The 21066-nt window shown below is 38.5% G+C and overlaps 2 protein-coding genes across 3 annotated transcripts; one reads left to right on the top strand and one right to left on the bottom strand.

Annotated features, from left to right (window-relative positions):
* The first annotated feature begins 245 nt into the window (after window positions 1-245).
* LOC111808001 (chorismate synthase, chloroplastic) lies at window positions 246-6483 on the top strand. The gene is made up of 13 exons (XM_023693753.2): window positions 246-552; window positions 910-1060; window positions 1636-1712; window positions 1803-1861; window positions 2453-2536; window positions 2627-2719; window positions 3548-3628; window positions 4499-4630; window positions 4717-4819; window positions 4918-5012; window positions 5125-5190; window positions 5392-5476; window positions 6189-6483. The coding sequence occupies exons 1-13, from the start codon at window positions 405-407 to the stop codon at window positions 6332-6334; spliced, it is 1320 nt and encodes a 439-aa protein (XP_023549521.2). The 5' UTR covers window positions 246-404; the 3' UTR covers window positions 6335-6483.
* A 1359-nt stretch (window positions 6484-7842) lies between these two features.
* Window positions 7843-13310, bottom strand: LOC111808550 (patatin-like protein 6). 2 transcript variants are annotated; one of them, XM_087116771.1, is made up of 4 exons: window positions 12974-13310; window positions 11442-12633; window positions 9995-10288; window positions 7843-8511 (listed from the first exon to the last, which is right to left on the bottom strand). In XM_087116771.1, the coding sequence occupies exons 2-3, from the start codon at window positions 12558-12560 to the stop codon at window positions 10004-10006; spliced, it is 1404 nt and encodes a 467-aa protein (XP_086972897.1). In that variant the 5' UTR covers window positions 12561-12633; window positions 12974-13310; the 3' UTR covers window positions 7843-8511; window positions 9995-10003. The 2 variants fall into 2 exon arrangements, with proteins under 2 accessions (XP_086972897.1, XP_023550383.2); XM_023694615.2 differs by having other exon boundaries at window positions 11442-13310.
* Between the last annotated feature and the right edge of the window lie 7756 nt (window positions 13311-21066).

Here is a 21066-nt window from a genome sequence, read left to right as displayed (position 1 = left end):
AGTCGAGTATATAATTGGGACATCTCGAACATTCATTTATTCAGGTACTATTGACCGGGCCCATTTAATCCATTGGGCCTTGAAAGGCTTCGTGAATCTTTGGGCCCATTTAATCTATTGGGCCTTGAAAGGCTTAATGTTCAAAGCCCAAGCTTTGGAATCATAATGAAACCGACATGTCGTTTCAGCGGTTAAATTCGTCGAATGCCACGAAGGGCTCCAGCCAAATGGGAATCTGACCCTCTTCAAGCGCCCGCCACAAACAGAGCCAGTGAGAGATCGAGGGGGTAGGTAAGGCGGGTGGGTGGGTACTAATTTTCTATTACTTCAACGATTTTCCCACGAAATTGGTGCTTTACAAATCTCATTTCCGCCGTTTTGTGAACCATTTATCTGCTTCTCCCATGGCTTCCTCTCTTTCGTCTAATCCATTTCTGGGTTCTTCCCGAACCGAAGGCTTCTCTAGATTCAGCTCTCTCTCTACTGATATCTCTAAGCTTTCGTTTTCCGCCGCCAAAATCTCTGTTGGGCCCCGAAATGCGAAGAATCTGCGTATGTTTTGCTTTATCTTCTTCTGTATTGTACTTTTTTAGGTTTCTCGATTGAGTTTTGTTCCGTTGGGGATTCCGTTTGCTAATTGATTAGGAGATTGTTAAAGATCAATTTGGCTTACTTGATTTGTAGCTTGGCCCTGTGGAGATACTCTGAACGCTCTGTTTATCTGGTTATACTTATGTTAAAGCTTGAATTAAGCTCATTTGGGAGCTGGATTGAAGTTAGCTATGTTGAATGTGGTGCATATAATATGTAATTGGTGGTTGATAAGAATTGAATGAGGGGTTTGGGAAATGTAGTTTTCGAATTTCTGTAATCTTCTGGAGTTCTTACATTTTGTTGGGCTAATCACAGAGATAAAAGCTGCTGGTAGTACATTTGGAAATTACTTTCGTGTTACAACCTATGGAGAATCTCATGGAGGTGGAGTTGGTTGTGTGATTGATGGATGTCCTCCACGCCGCCCGATTTCGGAAGCTGATTTGCAAGTGGAGCTTGACAGAAGGTACTTCCATGGAACCTCATGTTCTTCCTCTCTTACTGTAACAACTCAAGCCCACCGCTAGTAGATATTGTCCGTTTTGGTCCGTTATGTATCATCGTCAGCCTCATAGTTTTAAAACACGTCTACTAGGGAGATGTTTTCGCAACCTTATAAGGAATGCTTCGTTCCCTTCTTCAACCAATGTGGGATCTCACACTTGCATTCCATCCGTGTAAATAAAAGGTTGAAATATTGGCAACGTCCTTGGAGTTTCTATGACGCTAATGTTACTTGTAGCTTCATTGATAATAGGGAGACTGATATTTCTTAGGAATGGTAATTAAAATACCAAAAGATGTTCATAAGGGAAAACCTAATGGATCTTTTTGGTCGACATGTCTACAAAAAGCCTACACTCGAGATATCCTTCGATATTGACACGAGTCTTTGTCATCTTTTTTGTTGATTATGCCTGGTAGAAAAGGCTCAATTGGTTTTATTTGTCCAAACTAATCGAGAAGTTATTGTTTGATGAATTCGTGTAACGAAGAATTTTAATTTCAGCATTAACTGATAGAATATATTTAAGTACTCAGGAGACCAGGTCAGAGTAGAATCACCACACCAAGAAAAGAGACCGATACATGTCGGATACTTTCAGGAGTTGTTAATGGTATGATACTAAACCAGTTTAGCTTGCTTACCTATAAGTCTTCCAAGCACTACTTCCTTGAATAACTTATTTATGATACTTCAATTGCAGGAGTTACTACTGGAACACCAATTCATGTATTTGTACCGAATACCGATCAGAGAGGACACGTGAGTTGCTTAGTTTACGTTATGCGGATTTTTAAATAAGCCATTTTTTTCTCTTTGTTATTTTGTTTGATTGAACACAATAGCAAATAGTCCTAATGATCATGTCCGAACTAAAGACCTGTGGCTTGATATTAAGTCTGTGATCCTGCATTCTTTTCACCCACTTTGTGAATGATTTAGTGCATTAGACCATTTGATCTTTTATGGTGAGAACAATGTGTGAGATCACGTCGGTTGGAGAGGGGAACGAAGCATTCCTTGTAAGGGTGCGGAAGCCTCTCCCTAGTAGACGCGTTTTAAAACTGTGAGGCTGATAGCGATATGTAACGGGCTTGGGGTGTTACACAGTGATTTTCATGTCTTTCTTTTATGTTCTTTTGGTTTAAGATTCTCTTGAAGCCCTAAACACTGTTTATCTCGCAATGCAAATGTAAAATGTAGTGAACACGATGGTTTTATGATGGATAAGGTGCATGGATTTCTAGCTCGAATTGTAATTAGTTCATAAGAGACCATGTACTAGCCATATGTTTGCTTTAATCCTGATTATGTTGGCATGGTAGGTCTAATAATTTTTTCATTTGATTTCAGGATTATAGTGAAATGTCAGTAGCCTATAGGCCATCTCATGCCGATGCCACTTATGATATGAAATATGGAATTCGTGTTGTTGAGGTAATTTCTTTTGTTTTGTACTTGAATATCATTCTGATACTGCTACGACTTTTGGTAATACGATATACGTCCTCTATATTTTTCTTTTAGGGTGGTGGCAGATCTTCAGCCAGGGAAACCATTGGGAGAGTTGCTGCTGGAGCTGTAGCAAAGAAAATTCTGAAGGAGCTAGCAGGAACTGAGGTGGGTTCATACTTGAACTTAGTTGTGAAATTATGTTCCTTTTCATTATTGTCGTGAGTTTTGTGCTGAATTGTGAGATCTCACAATGGTCGGAGAGGAGAACGAAACATTCTTTATGAGAGTTTAGAAACCTCTCCCTAGTAGACGTGTTTTAAAACCTTGAGGGGAAGCCCATAAGGAAAAGCCCAAAGAAGACAATATCTGCTAGCGGTGGACTTGGGCTGTTACTAACGGTACCAGAGCTAGTCACTGGGTTGTGTGCCAATGAGGACATTGGGCCTCCAAGGGGGAGAATTATGAGATTCCACATTGGTTGGAGAGGATAACGAAGCATTCCTTATAAGGGTGTGAAAACCTCTTCCTAGCAGATGTAAACATTAAGGGGAAGCCCAGAAGGGAAAACCCAAAAAGGACAATATCTGCTAGCAGTGGGATTGAGTTGTTACAAATGGTATCAGAGCCAGTCACTGGGTTGTGTGCCAGCGAGGACGTTGGGCCCCCAAGGGGGAGGATTATGAGATCCCACATTGGTTGGAGAGGAGAACGAAGCATTCCTTATAAGGGTGTGAAAACCTCTCCCTAGTAGACGCAAACCTTGAGGGGAAACCCAGAAGGGAAAACTCAAAGAGAACAATATCAGCAAGCAGTGGGCCTGGGCTTGGGCTGTTACATGAATCTTCTTTCCTATCCACATTTATAGCCAGTGTGAACTAATTATATTCACATCCAGTTACCATATATATCACATATTATGATTGGCCTTTCTATTTCTCAATCTTAGCCGTGGCTTATCTCCTGACTGCTTGATTTGTTCTTGTCATGTCTTAGGTACTTGCATATGTATCTCAAGTCTACAAGGTTGTGCTGCCCGAGGGTGTCGTTGATCACGAAACTTTGTCGATGGAGCAGGTAAACTAGAGATGAAGATAGTTAAAGCAATTGTACTCATAACGTATGTTAAGATATACAGTGCCCAAGTCCAAGCCCACCGCTAGCAGATATTGTCCTCTTTGAGCTTTCCCTTCCGGGCTTCCTCTTAAGGTTTTAAAACGCGTTTGTTAGGGAGATATTTTCACACCCTTATAAGGAATGTTTCGTTACCCTCTCCAACCGATGTGGGATCTCACAATCCACCCCCCTTGGGGGCCCAACGGCCTCGTTGGCACGCCACTTGGTGATTGACTCTGATACCATTTGTAATATAGCCCAAACCCATCGCTAGCAGATATTGTTCTCTTTGGACTTTCCCTTTCGGGCTTCCCCTCAAGGTTTTAAAACGCGTCCACTAGGGATAGGTTTCCACATCCTTATAAGGAATGTTTCGTTCCCTCTCTCCAACCGAGGTGAGATCTCACATTGCGTGTTTGAATTTTAATTTTTATGGATATGCACAAATACTAAATTAAGTTGAAGTTACCATTTGAGAGCGTAACACGTATCATAAGTCTTTCTCATTCACTCCGAGAACTCTCGACGCTCTCAAGATGTACTGAAGTGGGGTATGCTTCCCTTTAATGCCTCTCTTTCGACGCTCCCTTCGTTCTCTTTTTGTAATTACTATCCTTTTATCTTTCGTGTTGGATAATTACTCCTTCACCGACACATAATGATTTGCGTATATACACGTGGAGATACTCTCAACGATCGATGGTTATTCTAAACGATCGGGAAAATTTATGATGTTGATTCAATTTATCATAATATTGATGCTCCTTATATCATTAATGTTTGTTCTTTCATTATTATTAATCTGAGGATCATTGCTATGAATATTACCAGATTGAGAGCAACATAGTCAGGTGCCCGGACCCCGAGATTGCTGAGAAAATGATTGCTGCTATCGATGATGTTCGTTTGAAGGGGGAATCAATTGGTGGTGTTGTCACATGCATTGTGAAGAACTGTCCACCTGTACATCTCTCTCTCTAAACGAAGCCTCACATACGTATATTAAGTTAAAAATTTGTTGAAGTAACGAGGATTACAAATTTCATCAGGGGCTTGGTTCACCTGTGTTTGACAAACTTGAAGCTGAGCTTGCTAAAGCTGTTCTATCATTACCTGCATCGAAGGGCTTCGAGATCGGCAGTGGATTCGGAGGTCGAAATTTAGTCTGGTTCTTTGGAGCATGATATGGAAGGAATTCATGCTTTGCAGTTGCTGCAACACTCACATTTTTAAATCTAAAACCCGTGCAGGTACATTTTTAACTGGCAGCGAACATAACGATCCGTTCTATTTAGATGAAAATGGAAGAATTAGAACAGTTACGAACCGCTCGGGTGGAATACAGGTAGTCTCATCACGCTCATATGAAGTGATTAAGATTTGATCAATGGAACATGGTGCCTGTTCTTCTTTTTGTGGTTTTGTTGTGATTACTGAAGAACTGTATTGACGTTCAGGGAGGTATATCTAATGGAGAAATCATAACCATGAGGGTAGCTTTCAAGCCAACAGCTACCATTGGGGTAACATGCCTTTTCTCTCATGAACTTGCATGCACATTTGAGAATACCACCATAGCACTTGTACCAATTTTCGTTTCTTTGACCCGACCCGTCGATATTCGGATGGGACGCCTCGTTCTTCCCCTGTTGGTGAAAATCAACAGTGAATCCACATTGTTTCAGTCTACCTTTTTCACATCTTCCTGTATGTTCTTTATGCAGAAAAAGCAGAGTACTGTGACCAGAGATAAGAAAGAGGTCGAGCTGATTACTCGTGGTCGTCATGACCCTTGTGTCGTCCCAAGAGGTACTTCCAATGACTTTTAAATATCTTTGTAAGAGTCGAAACTCACCCCTAGCAGATATTATCCTCTTTAGGTTTTTTTTTTCTGGACTTCCCCTCTAGGTCTTTAAAACGCGTCTGCTAGGGAGAGGTTTCCACGCCCTTATAAAGAATGCTCCGTTTCCCTCTCCAACTGAGGTGAGATCTCACAATCCACCCCCTTTGGGGCTCAGCATCCTTGTAGGCACGTCGCCCGGTGTTTGGCTCGGATCCCATTTGTAACCGCCCAAACCCACCGCTAGCAGATATTGTCCTCTTTGGGCTTTCCCTCAAGGTTTTTAAAACGCGTCGGCTAGGGAGATGTTTCCACACCCTTAGAAAGAATGTTTCGTTCCCCTCTCCAATCGATGTAGGATCTCACAATCCACCTCCTTCAAAGCCCAGCGTCCTCGCTGGCATTCACTCCTCTCTCCAATTGATGTAGGATCTCACAATCTATCCGTCATCCTTTGCATTCGTGGCCATTCGTAACAAGAAACGAAAGAAATAAACTTAAGATATTGGCATATTGACTGCTGATGTATATGATATAGTAATCTCTTGTAGATAAGTGTTGAAGATGCAAGATTTTACCTCTTTTGTTCTTAAAATACAGTATTCTGATGAATATACTGATAGAAATGGAGAATTCAGGCTTATATTACAATTGCCTTTGTTTGGTTTGATGGTTATTTAGCTGTACCAATGGTTGAAGCTATGGTAGCTCTAGTTCTTGTGGACCAGCTGATGGCACAACATGGACAATGCAATCTGTTCCCAATCAACCCAGATTTGCAGTCACCGATCGAACCGAAGCGCGAGGCTTCGAACACGCCCGTTTAAACAAAAGGTATTGTAACATAACCGATCTTGGGGTAAAGTAAGTTCAATTTGCTGAGTTTTTTTTTATGCTTACACTTATTATTTATGAGACTAATCAAAATTTTGTAACGAGGGAATAAAGAAATTTGAATTGTGGCCTTGTTTCTTCACCCTCCTACTGCTCCAGTATGATCAGCTCTCTGAGTATTCTCAATTCATTAAAACGTGTCCACTAGAGAGGTTTTCACATTTTATAAAAAATATTTTGTTTCTCTCTCCAACCGATGTGAGATTTCACAATCGACCTCTTTAAGGAGTCTAACATTCTCACTGACACACCACCTAATGTCTAGCTCTAATACCATTTGTAACAGCCCAAGCCCACCACTAGCCGACATTATTCGTTTTTGCTCGTTATGTATCGTTGTCAGCCTCACGATTTTTAAAACGCATCTACCAGGGAGATGTTTCCACACCCTTATAAAGAATCCTACGTTCTTCTCTCCAACTGATGTAGGATTTCACACTTTTCTTCAATAGAGATGATAAATGATATCTTATGTACTAAATTATGCTCGTACTAACTTATCTTCATTGAATCGACGCATCAACCTGTCATAATTCTATTTTCCATCATAATTAAGACATCGGTTGCGTTTACAAGTAGTTTCGCTTTTTGGGCCCTCCTAAAAGAGCCTTCTATTATTGAACTTAAATTGATATATTAAGAGATTACAAGGACATTGAGGATAAGCATTTCATGTCAATGACAACAAGTCCTAAAAAGTAGATTCCTTTTAAGAAGTATGGCCATCCATTATCATACCTAAAGAATATTGTTTGAAGTCATAATTGGCGACTTAATACTTCTGTATTATCATAAACAAAGCAAGCCAAAAAATAGTGTTAAAAGGACTTTTTATTTAAAAAACAAACAAAAAGTGGGTTAGTGAACCATTTAGATGGGATTCTTTTGTAGGGATATTAAGAAAACTCATAGACAAAGGATATGAACTCCCACTAAAGCTTTTATCAATGTATGGAAATATAGCTTTAGTTACATAGTGGGTTGGTTTAATTGACTTGTCGAACTTAAAAGTCGAGCACTTTATAAGAACTTTAGCAGCGTGATGCATTTGTAGGTATAATTTCCTTTCACTAAATTGCAAAGGATATTATTGAACTTTTTCTCTTTGTTTAAAAAAATATTACCTTCGAACAGGTTCATTCTCGTAAATGTTTCAAAGATACTGTTCAAGTTTTATTTTTGTTTCGTGTCATCAGAAACTGTTTGAAGTCCCAATTTTTATTCAACGGATTTCAACTTCCTGAATAGGTTGAAAATGTTTACAAAAGGTCTAATAATATCGTAACTTTTAAAGCCATTTTGTCATATAAAAAAGATCACGAAAACTTTAACGAGTTGGCTTACCGGACGTGTACCACATATTTTAGAATCCAATCATTTTCTTTTAAATAAAGGAAATTAGTTCAATATGAAGATAAAATAATTTTGGATAACTCAAGACTATGGAAGTACTTGCAATATTTTATTCTTTAGGTGAGGAACGTGTTGGTTTTTACCCAAAATCCATGCAAAACCAACATAATGGTTTATTTAAATGAAACAAAACCTACCTAATAACCAAGTTTACACTAAATATATCGACAAACCCAACTAAAAAAAAGGACCTAAACCAGCTGAATTATTATCAGTTAAGCTAAAATAATGAGGCAGCTAGCTAGAAATGGGCATATTCGAATACTTTTGCACTATTGAATATGTATTTGATGAAAAAGAAACCTAACTACAAAAGCACAAATAAAGATCAATACTAAAATCATAGAGGTAGATATCTCCACCACCTGCACTCAAGTTTCTTGAGCCTCGGCCACATAAACCCTTATAAACTATGGGTTTTACTTTTACTTTTACTTTTACTTTTACTTTTACCACACTGAATTTTTCAATTTGAAAGCAATTAATTTGTTCATGCAATTTTCTATTTTGTTTGACCTGAAAATGAAGGAAAGAAATCCAAATTTGCTTACCTAGTTATTTCTTGTCCATGTACCCTTACAAGGCAAGACTGTCTGTCCTCTGTTGGGCAAGGGTATCCCACCACAAGATTACTATATATGTCTTTTGTCCTTCCTGGCCTCCTCCCTCCTCTCTTCTTACGCATCCTATTCTTTCCCTGTTGAAAATTACAAAGTTTGTGTTAGAAAACATAAGAGAGTTATAACTGCCGACGCAAATGAAGAGACCAACGATGTTTTTTGATGTCGGGATAACCTTTTCCCGACGTTTTTTCGTACTTTTGCCGATGCTTTTTAGCATCGGTGAAAGTCGAATTCTTGCAGTGTTACTTGATGCTGTTTCAGAATATTGTTAAGTTGTCCTCAAGTTTTTAGCACAATCTTAACTTGAGTATTATAATTCTAATTGTAGCTAACAATCGATGTGGGACCCCACCAAATCCACCCCTCTTCGGGGCCCAACGTCCTTGCTGGCACACCGCCTCGTGTCTACCCCATTCGGGAAACAATCTCCTCGCAGGCACATCGCCCGATATTTGGCTCTGATACCATTTGTAACATCCCAAGCCCACTGCTAACAGATATTGTCCTCAAGGGTTTTAAAACGCGTCTACTAGGGAGAGGTTTCCACACTATTATAAAGGGTGTTTCGTTCTTCTCCCCCAACCAACGTGGGATCTAATAGTAACTCTCAAGGATTTTAAAACGCGTCTACTAAGGAGAGGTTTCCACACTATTATGAAGGGTGTTTCATTCTCCTACCCCAACCAACGTGGGATCTAATAGTAACTCTCAACTATTTTTCAAGCGCAAGTATGAGATTATTATGCACTTAAAAGCATGGTTCATAAGCTCATAATTATAGACGAAAAAGACAACTCCAATGGTTTTCTTCAAAAGAATTCTGTAAAAAACAAAAGAACAATAAAAATAGAGAACCACTTTCGAAAAAACAATGCAATTCACTTTCATACATCTTTTTCGAAAATAATTGACAGGATTATTCTACAGTACTACCCCTTGTCTTTTTAGAAGTCAGCTAGAAAGTGACAAAATTCTTGTCGTTTGTACATTTACCAGTTTTCACAATCATACCTTTGACCCTTGTGAGCATATTAGGTGTTCCACTTATTAGAGTTTAGGCTTCTCTCTAATTCTGGGTTAATACTACACAATATTCCATATATCTTGGTCAACGGGATATGATTTCATATTTAATTTCAGAATTTCAACTTATTCGAGATTTATAGTGGCTATCTGGAATTTACCAAACTAACAGAAAAATACAAATTCAATTCAAGTTCCAATCATCCAGTTGGGTCCGTCTTCCAACGCCATCCATACTTTTCTATTGACCTAGACAACTCATTGTTGATTCCTTCTTACCCTCCAGTAAAACATTTACAAGGAATTGAAAGATAATCAAGTTTGCTTTTCATTGATATTTAGTTATCAGACCACTGTACCGCATTAACCAAAACTGGGAGTGGGTGGGTCTTACAATTTATTTTCTTTTTAGCTATGTATATAAGCCACAATAAGAAGGATGCAGGTAAGAAGTTGAAAACAAAGTGATGAATTAAAAAAAAAAAAAAAAAAAAAAAAAAAAAAAAGGAAAAGCAGAAGAAAGAGTGAGCTTACTTTTCTTCATTAAGAGCGTTCCTTAGCACCTTCCCTGGTGGTAGCTTGCTTGAAAGCCACAGTGGGAGCTATTCTGCAGCCCCGCCTCTGATGCTCAAGCACTAATTCTCCAGCAAACCAATCGAGCTTCTCGAAGTTGGTTTGCTCTGAAAATCGTTTTCCTCCAAAGAGCACGGATTCAACATTCTTTTGCTTGAGAACTTCATCTGCCAATTGAACCAGCATCTTCACGTCACCAGCATCAGAATCAGTACTTGAGTTAGGTCCATCCTGGCCTAAGCTCGATCCGAGTGCCTGAAATACCAATAATGATTTGTCCAATATCATGTATATTAGAACTTAAAGTTAAAGCTACAAAGACTAGGAAGTTCATAGCCCTCTTAATACTTTGAGTTAAAGCTACAAAGAACCATAAAGTGGGTCCTCTGGAAATGAAAATATAATTGTAACTTTTTACCGATAACTGTTCGTACTATTATGAAAAAGGAAAAAAGAGGAAGAGAGAATATTCCAACAACAGAAAAAGACTTCATATTACAACAGGACCAGAAAACTTCCCCAATTCCAGAGAAGAAGGCAGAATTGCCCCTCATATAGTATTACCTACACAGGCTTTATGGTGTTTATAGTGATAGCTTGGTTGAACAGTGGCAAGAAAAAAGGATCAATTTCTGATACATCATACATGGACCCCGCAATAGTAGCAAAACAAAAAGTAAAGTACCGTTTTGTATTAGGCACCACTGGCCACTTAACAAACTTGTGGTCAGCTTTTTATCAAACCCATACCTTTCCCCCGCAGCATTTACATCCCTACCCGCACGAACAGCTATATTTCCTCCTTTTGAGGAAACTTGCAAAAAGATTATTCGATGTAAGGTTAGCTACAAAGCCTGGTTAGGCAATGGACTTGTTTATCACATTACTATTATCGTGGAAGTAAACTTTTATCAAGAACAATTAGATGGGTGGAAATTTAGAATCTGTTCAAAGTGGGTGTTGATTATACAGAATGAAAGGCAAAACAGGAAACTGGGCCAGAGGGTCCTTATATGCCATAAGTAATCATCAATATGTGTAGCAAAACCACATAGGTTCCTATTGACTTTTCTGCTTGCAGAACGCCTAGTCGACCCAAGAAACACCTAAATTATGTCCCAACTAAACGAAAATCTTTGTAACTTTGTAATAACTAATAAACCCATCTCTACTTCACCCTAGAATGACAATATTTAATTCCTGATTGGTAAGAAAGTAATGAATTATGCGTATGCGATTGAAATATCCTCCGATGTAGACTTCATGGTTAAAATTGATGCATTTGTTGTCGTAATTATTGTTATAAGAGAATGTTTTCATTTAAAAATGCGAGGCATGACTAATAAAGAAACGAAAGTTCTTGGAAATAGGATTAGTGTGCAGTAGTGCACGTGGCAGATTGTCGTACCTGAATCCTCACGTAATTAGAGCTCCTGGACTGACCGAATGCCATGGCGACGGCCTGGTCCACCATGTCGGCCGAGGCCTCACCAGAGATTCGATTCATGGGCCGAATCCATTCCTTCTCCTTCCACCTTTTGACCTGACGGTAGTCGCGGCGAGCCTCCAACGGCTGGCCGGTTCCTAAGGACAGAACCAGAAGGTCCTCAACTCCTCGCACGAACGGAAACTCTTGTTTGTTGTGTAGTACATGAGTAATTGCGGCCGCCGTCGGGTTGCTCATCCCCAAACCGCCGTCCATGGCCAGACACTTGGTTTGGTTGTCGACCGACCTCAATGTTACCGGTTCAAATATAGCCGGTTCGGCCGATGTTGCTCTGCAAACCTCCCAGAGACGGAAGTTGAAGCTATCCTTCTCTAGGGCGTCGGCTCGCGAGAACAAAAATGGTGCCGTTGTTGACAGGTCGTAACAAGGTACCAGTACTGGTTTCAGAGTATCTTTAAGGGTTAAACTCCGTCCCTTATCAGTGAATGCCTCTTTCATCGCTTTTTCTAAAGCGGCGGTGGGTGAACTGGTGGAATTGGTACAGTTGATTTTGAGCAACCGCCCAAACAAACCTCCGGCCGAACTAGAAGTCGAGCGGCGGTAGAACCGCTGGCCTTGATCTGCCAAGAATCTCCAAGTATCCTCTGCCTTATATATCGGCCGAATATGGTCTTTTGTTGCGAAAAGCATCGCAGTGAAAATACCTCCTACGCCGGCTCCGGCAGCAACGTCGAAATAATCGGCGATTCTGGCGTCAGGATTTCCCGATTTCGACTTGAGCGCTTGTTCGAGGTAAGCCAGAGCCTTACCTGAGAGAATCCCTCCCATACCTCCGCCATCGATGCTCAGTATGCAGACCTTGCCCCTCTGGTTTCTTATAGACGAAGCGTCACGACTTGCTTCTTGTTGAGCGTACGCGTGAGTACTTCCGGTATCGGATATCAGTTTGCCTTCAACAGGGGGAGGTATCTGCTTGGGAATCCATAGCTTCTGATCCTCATAGCCAAAGAGAAAATTGCTCTCAAGAATCGAGAAGATTTCATAACTAAGCTTATCGGTATCTATACTTGGCTCCTGCATTTCCTAACGACTCGATTTCACAGCTAAAATCAGTCAACAGCCAAGGAAATCTGTGCTTCCAGAAGCAAACTAACTAACAACAAGAAAAACAGCGTTCAGTATTCGGTCTGCTTTTCAAAGATCATTCCATTCTCATTTCTCACAGTCCTCCAAACAACAAAACTCCGTCACGAAACCTCGCCAAACCTAGAAAAATCGTTTTCGCAGCTCAACCAGAACAACTCAAACAACACTCCAACGTCCAGAAAAACAAGATTTAACTTCCTCTTTAAATCTCCGATTGAGAAACACAATAAACTCCTCAAGACGAAATCAAAACAATACAACCGCAATATTCCGAAGGAATTAAAAGAACAATAAAAGAAAATAAAAAAAAAACAGTCACGTCGTCTTGACAATAACGCTCAACTAACCGATTGATCTTTCAAATCACTCCGCTAGCAAAAACAGGTGTTTCGATTATCGCTATCCAGAAATCGATTGTCCTTTTGACCTTCCTTCGCAACTCCAAAGTACAGTACTAGAGGAGAAAGCCGATAGCCCCTTTCTCTGACTATTTTCACTCCCAAAGGAGGTGAGCTATGAGTCTATAGCAAAAAAAGCAACATTACGAGCAAGAATCACAAGGAATGAAGTACAAAAATGGAATGAACAGAACAAGAAGAAGAAACTGAAACGAAACAGAGACAGAGGAGGAAGACGAAGATGAAAGAAGAAACCTGCTGCAGTTGCAGAGCACCGGCTCTTTTATTTTTCATTTATACAAGAAAACTAGTCTCAATGTGCAATACGGCGCCGTTTCATTCGTTGTGATTTTTCTTTTGCCATTATGCACGACCGATTGATCATCGACGGCAGCTGTCATGTCTGAGTCGTGATCGGACGGTCTAAATTAATCGTTTCTTGTTTGTCCGTGATGGACGGTAAAATTACCAAAAAGTCCGTTATTTTTAGTTCTTTGGCGCGGTTCTTTCTTGCCGTTACGTGTGGGTCCGGTTTTATCAACTACGAAAACACCGTCGGCGAAGAACAATAGAGTGGATGCGCACTACGCTAGCTTTCGTCTCGTATTAATCGAGGAAAAAAAACAAAAAAAAAAAAAAAAAATCAAAATTTCCTTATGACGAAACTACCCTCCATTATCTCATTTATTATTTATTTATTTATTTCGATTAAATTACCAATTTAATCCTTATATTTATTTATATTTATTAAAATGCTCACAAGATTCTTAAATTTTCGGTTTTACATTTAATAAGTTACTTTTTTTTTTTCTATAATAGATTTATCGTATATTTAACATTTTTTAAAAAAATTTTGAATTATGTAACTACTTAAACACTACATTTTTTATTTTAATAAATATCCAATAAATTTAAGATTAATGGATGATTATAGGTCAAATGTAATGATTAGTACTGTAAAAAAGAGTAAATAACGAGAATCAAGCCAAACGGAGGTGCCGTATTTAAGCGCTCCTAGTTTGGGAACCTCATGGTGAGCCTAGTGTGAAGGTTTCCACGCCCTAATAAATGGTGGTTTGTTCTTCTCCCCAACCAATGTGGGACATCACAATCCACCCCCCTTCGGGGCCCAGCGTCCGACTGACACTCTTTCCTTCCTCCAATTGATGTGGGACCGCCCCCAAATCCACCCTCCCTTTAGGGCCCAGCATCCTTACTAGCACACCACCTCGTGTCTACCCCCCTTCGGGGAACAGCGAGAAGACTGGCACATTGTCCGATGTCTGGCTTTGATAAGTCCATATCTACTGCTACCAGATATTGTCCTTTTTGGGCTTTTCCTTTCAGGTTTCTCCTAAAGGCTTTAAAACGCGTGTAGTAGGGGAAGATTTCTACACCCTTATAAATGGTGGTTTGTTCTCCTCTCCGACCAATGTAGGACGTCACACCTAGTTTGTTTCTCTGTTACTCTCACGAAGGAAATAGTAAAAGGTTGAGGTCAACCTTTATGATCGGACTCAAAACAGCTATTTACTGCACTATTCGCTCTCGTTGACTTCAAATTTACAGTGTATGCAACAAACACATAAGACACGTGAAGAACAAGTTAAATGAAATTAAGCAATGTGATTATCATATCCTTTTAGTGGCGTGATCGTTGAAAACCAAGTTTAATCATGCTTTAAATTGAAATGAAAATTGAAATGAAATTAATGTTTGGTCATATGTTAAATGGATTTGGTCTTGAAAATGTCACTTAGAAGTTACTTATTTGAATGATTGAATTTTGATTAATTATTTCAATTAGCACTAATCGTTGATTAGCCTAAGTCCATTACATCCATGTCCAACATCATCTTTTATTGACTTAAAAAATAATTATATAAATTAATATATAATAACTCAGTCTCATTATAATCATTTAATTTTTAATTTTTATAATATTAAACTCACAAATACTAATTCTACTATTTTTTTATATAAAAAAAATATATTTTATGAGTGTACAATGAAATATGAATATTAGTTGGGCCGGGCCTTACATTTTGGGCCCAATTAAAGAATTGGGTTAGGCGAGGTCATGATAAAGGCCCATGGTTAGATTCGGCCCAATAAATGGCCCGAAGGCCCATGTTTGGTTCTGAAGGAATATTCCCGATTCTGGAATTTTAGAATCTTTTGAAATTGGACCCCATGGAATCTTCTCCAACATATTTGGAAGCTTTTAGAGTCACCTTCTTCGCCTCTGCGTTTGGCTTCCATGAATTTACACTCCATCATCATCTCTTCCACTTTATTGTGCCCTACAACCCACGGTCGATGCCTGCAACTTCTTTCATGATCGCCATTGCCGTCGCCATGTTCAAGGATCTCTCTACAAAATTGCCGAATGGGCGAAAGATTAAAGAGGTAATGTGCTTCGATTTGATTATGCTTCTTTTTCCTCTATTTAATCCATCAATTTATCGTGTTTTCACGTTTCTCTTGGGTGAATCTGGAGTTTCGCTTGATTTTACATGGTGTTTCAGATGCAACCGTTGGTTTTTTTGCTACGAGCAAAAAAGCGGGAAAACGGAGAAGAAGAATGAAGAGAAGAGACGGGTATAGAGGCGATTTCAGTCAGAAATATGGCGCAGGAGTATCTGGGGGACTTTGGAACCCTAGCCACTGTTGCCTATGTTTTCTTGGGCTACACTTCTATGGTGGCCTATGTTTCCAAGTCGGGTGAGATCCTTCTCTAATCGTTCAATCTTCCATCTCCACTTACAGGCTTCCTTTTCTCTTTGGTTTTTTTCTCTGCTAGCCAAAGATCAAATCAACCAATGGCTTACTGCTTGCATGAAAGGTAACTTCAGGATGTGAACCAGTATTATTGCCTCTCACCTCGAATCAGTTCTAATTTTCGGGACAAAAATTCAATTGAGTGTTTAAAACATATCTTTTTACGTGGAGAACAGCTCTTATGTTTTAATGCTGTACATAATAGTTCCAAATGTAGTATAATCTTCTATTGATATTGGATCTTAGAATCCGTTTTATAGACAAAAATAGAAAACTGTTCTGAAATCATTCTCTCAAATTCGCCGTCTGTATTTTATACAAATGTAGGTAAAAATGATTAATCTCTAAGAACAAACAGAAGTCTCCTTTTATAGTCTGGAGGATGGAGTAATTATGAATATCAAATTCCTTTCCTTAATCGTTTTTTTGGTCAATTATTTCCCCCAAGCATACAATCTGTTCAATGGTCTCCCACCTTAAATTAGAATGCTCTTATTGTTAACCATTTCCCTTACTTTTATCCTTTTGTTTTGCAGTTTTTTTCCTCCTTTCCTGCGTTAGTTGCATGAATTTGCTGAACCCCTGGAAAAAAATTTCGTGCCAGGAAAAACGGGCTATATCCTAGAATTAGACTCTTGAAAGTTTATGTCAAGCAAATTGATTTGTTTTTTCCGAGGTTTTGATCTTCAGTACTGCAGTAGACTAATACATATCAAAGTTTCTTTACAAATTCTTAACAGAGGAAAACTATGGAAATACCATATTGCTTATTTATGTGCATGAGTCTCCATCTTCAACAGATCGAGCCTGAGCGGAACTTGCTGCGAGCTGCTTGGTTTGGAAACAATCTTGAGATACACATTATGACATGTATGCAGTATCCGTCTCATAAATTGCGAACCCAAGGACCGAAATTTGCAGGGAGTTGTCATGGGGAAGGCCATAGAATGCCTCAGGCCAAGGATCAGAAAAAAAGGAGAAAGAAGAGCTGAGAAAAGACAAGATAGTGGAGATGGGTGCCATTTTTCCTCCAAAGTGCTGCAAGTTAATGCAGTTGTTTCACTTATTCTTTATACTTTTCTGGAGTGGGCGAGTTTATCTAGAGCTGAAGGAGATTGAAGCTCACTGAAATATCTAGTTATAAACCTTAACGATGAGTTACTTTCACTAAACCTCTGGATCCTATGCCCTGACCCAGAAAGCAGGAGGAATAATATTTTGTGTTTGGAAGGAGTTTGATATAATGCAATTATGCAGGCGTGTCTAAGAATTCCAAACTCAAGTGAAGCATAGTCGTGGTTGCTTGTACTTGAATATTTTGGGATTATTGGGGAGAAAAGAAAAAGAAGAATCACAACAAACAAGAAAGGAAAAAAGAAGACTGGGAATGGGACCAGTCATGTCATAGATATTTGGACTCCTGTAGTTCGTTGTTGAGTGAAAGGCTAAATAAAGAATCAAATGTCGGAAGCTGGTTGTGGAATGATGAGCCAGTTGAAGGTAATCTTTGTTTCAACGCCTAAATTATGCATTTTCCACTTCTAGATTATAAGGTGCTTTGTCACTCTTTTACCTTTGATCTATCTCTTGTGAATCAATCTGCGCTTTGAAGTGTTCGGTAACTTTTAAGTTTTAATTTTTGACGAGAAATATAAAAAGTGGTCTTTGATAGTAAAAAATATGGTTGATGGGTATTTAATCTTTCAATGTCATATTTAATATGCCTCTAAGACTAATATCTTTTTTGGAAAAATTTCGCTTATAGTCCTTGAGGATTGTGTTAGTTTGCAATTGAGTTACTGAGTTTTCAAACTCAACAATTTTGCTCTTGAAGTTTGCATTTAGTTCCATTTTGATCCTTACATTAAGTTTTTCAATAATTACTAGCATAAAGCTTACCTAACATTTATTTTTTATTAGAAAAATATATTATTTATTTATTTTTAATTAAAAAATATTCTTTCTTCCTTTTCCCTTTCCCCATCTTCTCCTTCCTCTCACTGCTTGGGCTAGGGAATCTGAGGACACCAACTCCTAGGCATCATTGAGAGAGCGGCCTGCACTTCTTGGGGGGAGGTTTATTTGCTTGTGGTGTAATGGTGGAGCAACTTCTATCCTAGCAAGGTAAAGGCATTTCTTGAAAATCTGAATTGGTTTTATTTTTTCTCAAGCTTTTGTGGACAGTTTCCAAAGCACATTGTCTTCTGTTAGACCAGGGTGGGACCTTGTTCTTTTTTGTGTTTGTTATTGGATAGTAGTTAAAGAGTATGATGGAACTTGACCAAAATTAATTGAACCGAGAGTTACATAAATGTTCTAAATATGCAGTCTATAGTTGTTAGACAACGCTATTCTGTTACTTTGGTGAATTAGAACTGCTTGGGCTCTACCAAAACTGAGAGAGGGAGGATAATGAGAGATGGCCCAAGTAAATCAGTGTGTAAAAGGGGTCGTTATGAGTATCACATTCCTTACATAATGTGTGAAAGTTACATTCACCAATTTTTTGAGCAATTAATTACCCCCAAGACATCAAATTAGTTGAATGGCTCTCATCATAAATTAGAATGCTCTTCTTGTTAACTATTTCCCTTACTTTGTCCTTTTCTTTTCCCGTTGCTGGACAAAATTAGATCAAGCAACATATATGCTTAAATAAATTGAAAAACAAGAACATCTTGATTCCATGCTTTTGATCAACACCTGGAAGCAAATTTCATACCAGGAAAAACGGACTATATCATAGAAATAGAACTCTAAATGTTTGAGCTGATTATATTTACATTAGAATCCTTGCATCTCTAATGTTGGAAGTTTTGGTAACATGGTCCAATTCTGGGGGAGCAAATGATTTTGTTTTTAACTAGGTTTTGAACTTCAGTACCGCAATCACCATTGCAGTTGAAAGTTTTTCGTCACAAATTCTTAACAGAAGAAAACTATGAAAACACTATTACTTATCTGCAACAGTGTTCATCTTCAACAGAAAAAGTTTAAAAATGTCGTGCAGATTTCAGACTGAACTTGAGAGCAGATCTTGCTGTAAACTTTGAAGAAGACGAACAGTTTGATTTGCAGACAATCTTGTCAATGCAAATTATAACACGACTGCAGGCTCTGTGTGGAAAGTAGCATACCCGAGGAGCAACAACTGCGCCGAGTTATCAAGAGGGTGACCATAGAATGCCTCAGGCCAAGGATCAGATAAAAAGGACAGAGAAGAGAAGAGAAAAGACAAGATGGTGGTGATGGGTGCCATTTTTCCTCCAAATCCTGTAAGTAACGCACTTGTTCACTTTCTCTTTACACTTCATTAAAGAAGATGAGTTTATATAGAGCTGAAAAAGTTTGAAACTCACTGAACTACTTAGCCATAACGCCTCTTGTAGGGCTACTTTAATACAATGTCTGTGTCCTAAGGCCTGACCGAGAAAGCAAAAGGAAAAATATTGTGAGTAAAGGAACATGATTTAATGCAATGATGTAGGCGTGCCTTAGAATTCTAAACTCAGGTGAAACAGGTTCATGGTTAGTTGTAGTTGAAAATTTCGGACTATGTGAGGAAAAATAGGTAAAGAATAATTAGAATAAACAAGAAAGGAAAAGAAGATTGGTGTGGGGACTAGCCATGTCAGAAGAGTTTGGAATTTTTAGTTCATTGTTGAGTGGAAGGCTTAATAAAGAGTGAACCAATTGGTCATCTTTGCTTTTAAGTTTGAACTAATCATTTAGCTTTTGTAGTATATTAGATGATTTTTTCACTTTTGTTTCTTTATTTTGTCTCTTGGGAATGAATTTGTGCTTCTGAGTATGGTTTTTTTTTTTTCTTTTTCTTTCCTTAACTTATCACCAGAAATAGAAAAAACTTCACAAAGATGGGAAAAAGAAGGTGGATGATTATAATTTCCTTCAAGGTGAAAAGAAACAGGAAGATGAAGAAACTTCAAAGATATAATTCAAATAAAGGGAATATAACCCAATATATAGATAAATAGGCACTTTTTTTAGCTCCTAGTTTTAACGTTATTTTATTCTTTTTTCTACCAATATGAACATAGTTCATCAAGAAAACGGAAAGATGAGAATAAAAATAAGAACTGACCCAGAAAGCTAAATTGTTCATGCTGGTCTTGTTAGGATCGATACCAGTTGTTAGCTCTGATACCAATTGTTAGGATCGCTCAACAACGCACACACTCGATCAAGATGAATATTGGCTAAAGGTTTTATATTCAACAACAGAGAATGGAGAGAAGTACATTTTGAGATCACTGCCTATGGGATATATATATATGGTTTTAATTTACGAAATATAGCTTCCAAAGATTTAAACGAGATATAAATATATCTCTATCAAATCTTTATCAAATATCTAACATATATATCTCTATACCAGATCTAGGCATCAGGCTCCATATCCCAACAGGTCGGCCTCGGGTTGGGGGTTGGGAGTTGGTGCTCAACAACATGAACCCACTTTGTTATTCTTTCAAAAAAAAAGTAACTTAATAGAACTTGAAAAGAATTTGTTTTTGCTATCTTGGTAAAGTGGAAAATAAAGGAAAAGATCATGTTTTGTTGCTGGTTTAAGCTCATGGAAGATCACTTTGACATGTAGGTTAGAGGAATGATTTTGCTGGTAGGAATACAAGTTTCCTTGGAAACAAACAACAAGTTGGTTGATAACGCAACGAAAAGAGTACCCAACTTAGAAAGAAGAGTACCGAACTTAAAAAGACTGAGCTATGAACTATGTTCTTATGAAATGCAATACTTTCAATTTTGAGTGTAATAGATTTCGAACCGGTTCAACATCATTTTAAATTAATAAATTTGTCAGATATGACATTGAATTGTGCATCGAATGAGATTAATTTTTTTTCTTTAATTGATGATCAGTTAATTTCAACCAAAATTTAAAGTTTAAAGAGATAATCTAGGTACTTATTCTATTAAACATAAATTTTAAAGTTTGAAGACTAAACTATTCATTTTATGGTGATCCTAGTTTCACTTAGGATCGGTGGCCGAGAAGGTGGTGTACGCCAACATAAACGTGCCGACGATCACGGCGGGTAGCCCGATGCCTAACGTGTAGTTATCCATGGGCCCATGGACGCGGCCGCCGGCGGTGCTTGTGGATGGCCTTAACGATCCCAACTCCGCTGAGAAAGGTTTACAACGGTTTTGAGGTTTACGCGCCAAAACAAGGTGCCTGATAATATCATAGACGCAGCGTGGAAATTTGTATGCTTGGAAGC

The sequence above is a fragment of the Cucurbita pepo genome, chromosome 13, assembly GCF_057944985.1.
Source record: "Cucurbita pepo subsp. pepo isolate OVF chromosome 13, ASM5794498v1, whole genome shotgun sequence".
Taxonomy (NCBI): domain Eukaryota; kingdom Viridiplantae; phylum Streptophyta; class Magnoliopsida; order Cucurbitales; family Cucurbitaceae; genus Cucurbita; species Cucurbita pepo.
Note: the sequence above shows the minus strand (reverse complement) of the source record. Positions and strands in the feature narration are given on the sequence as shown.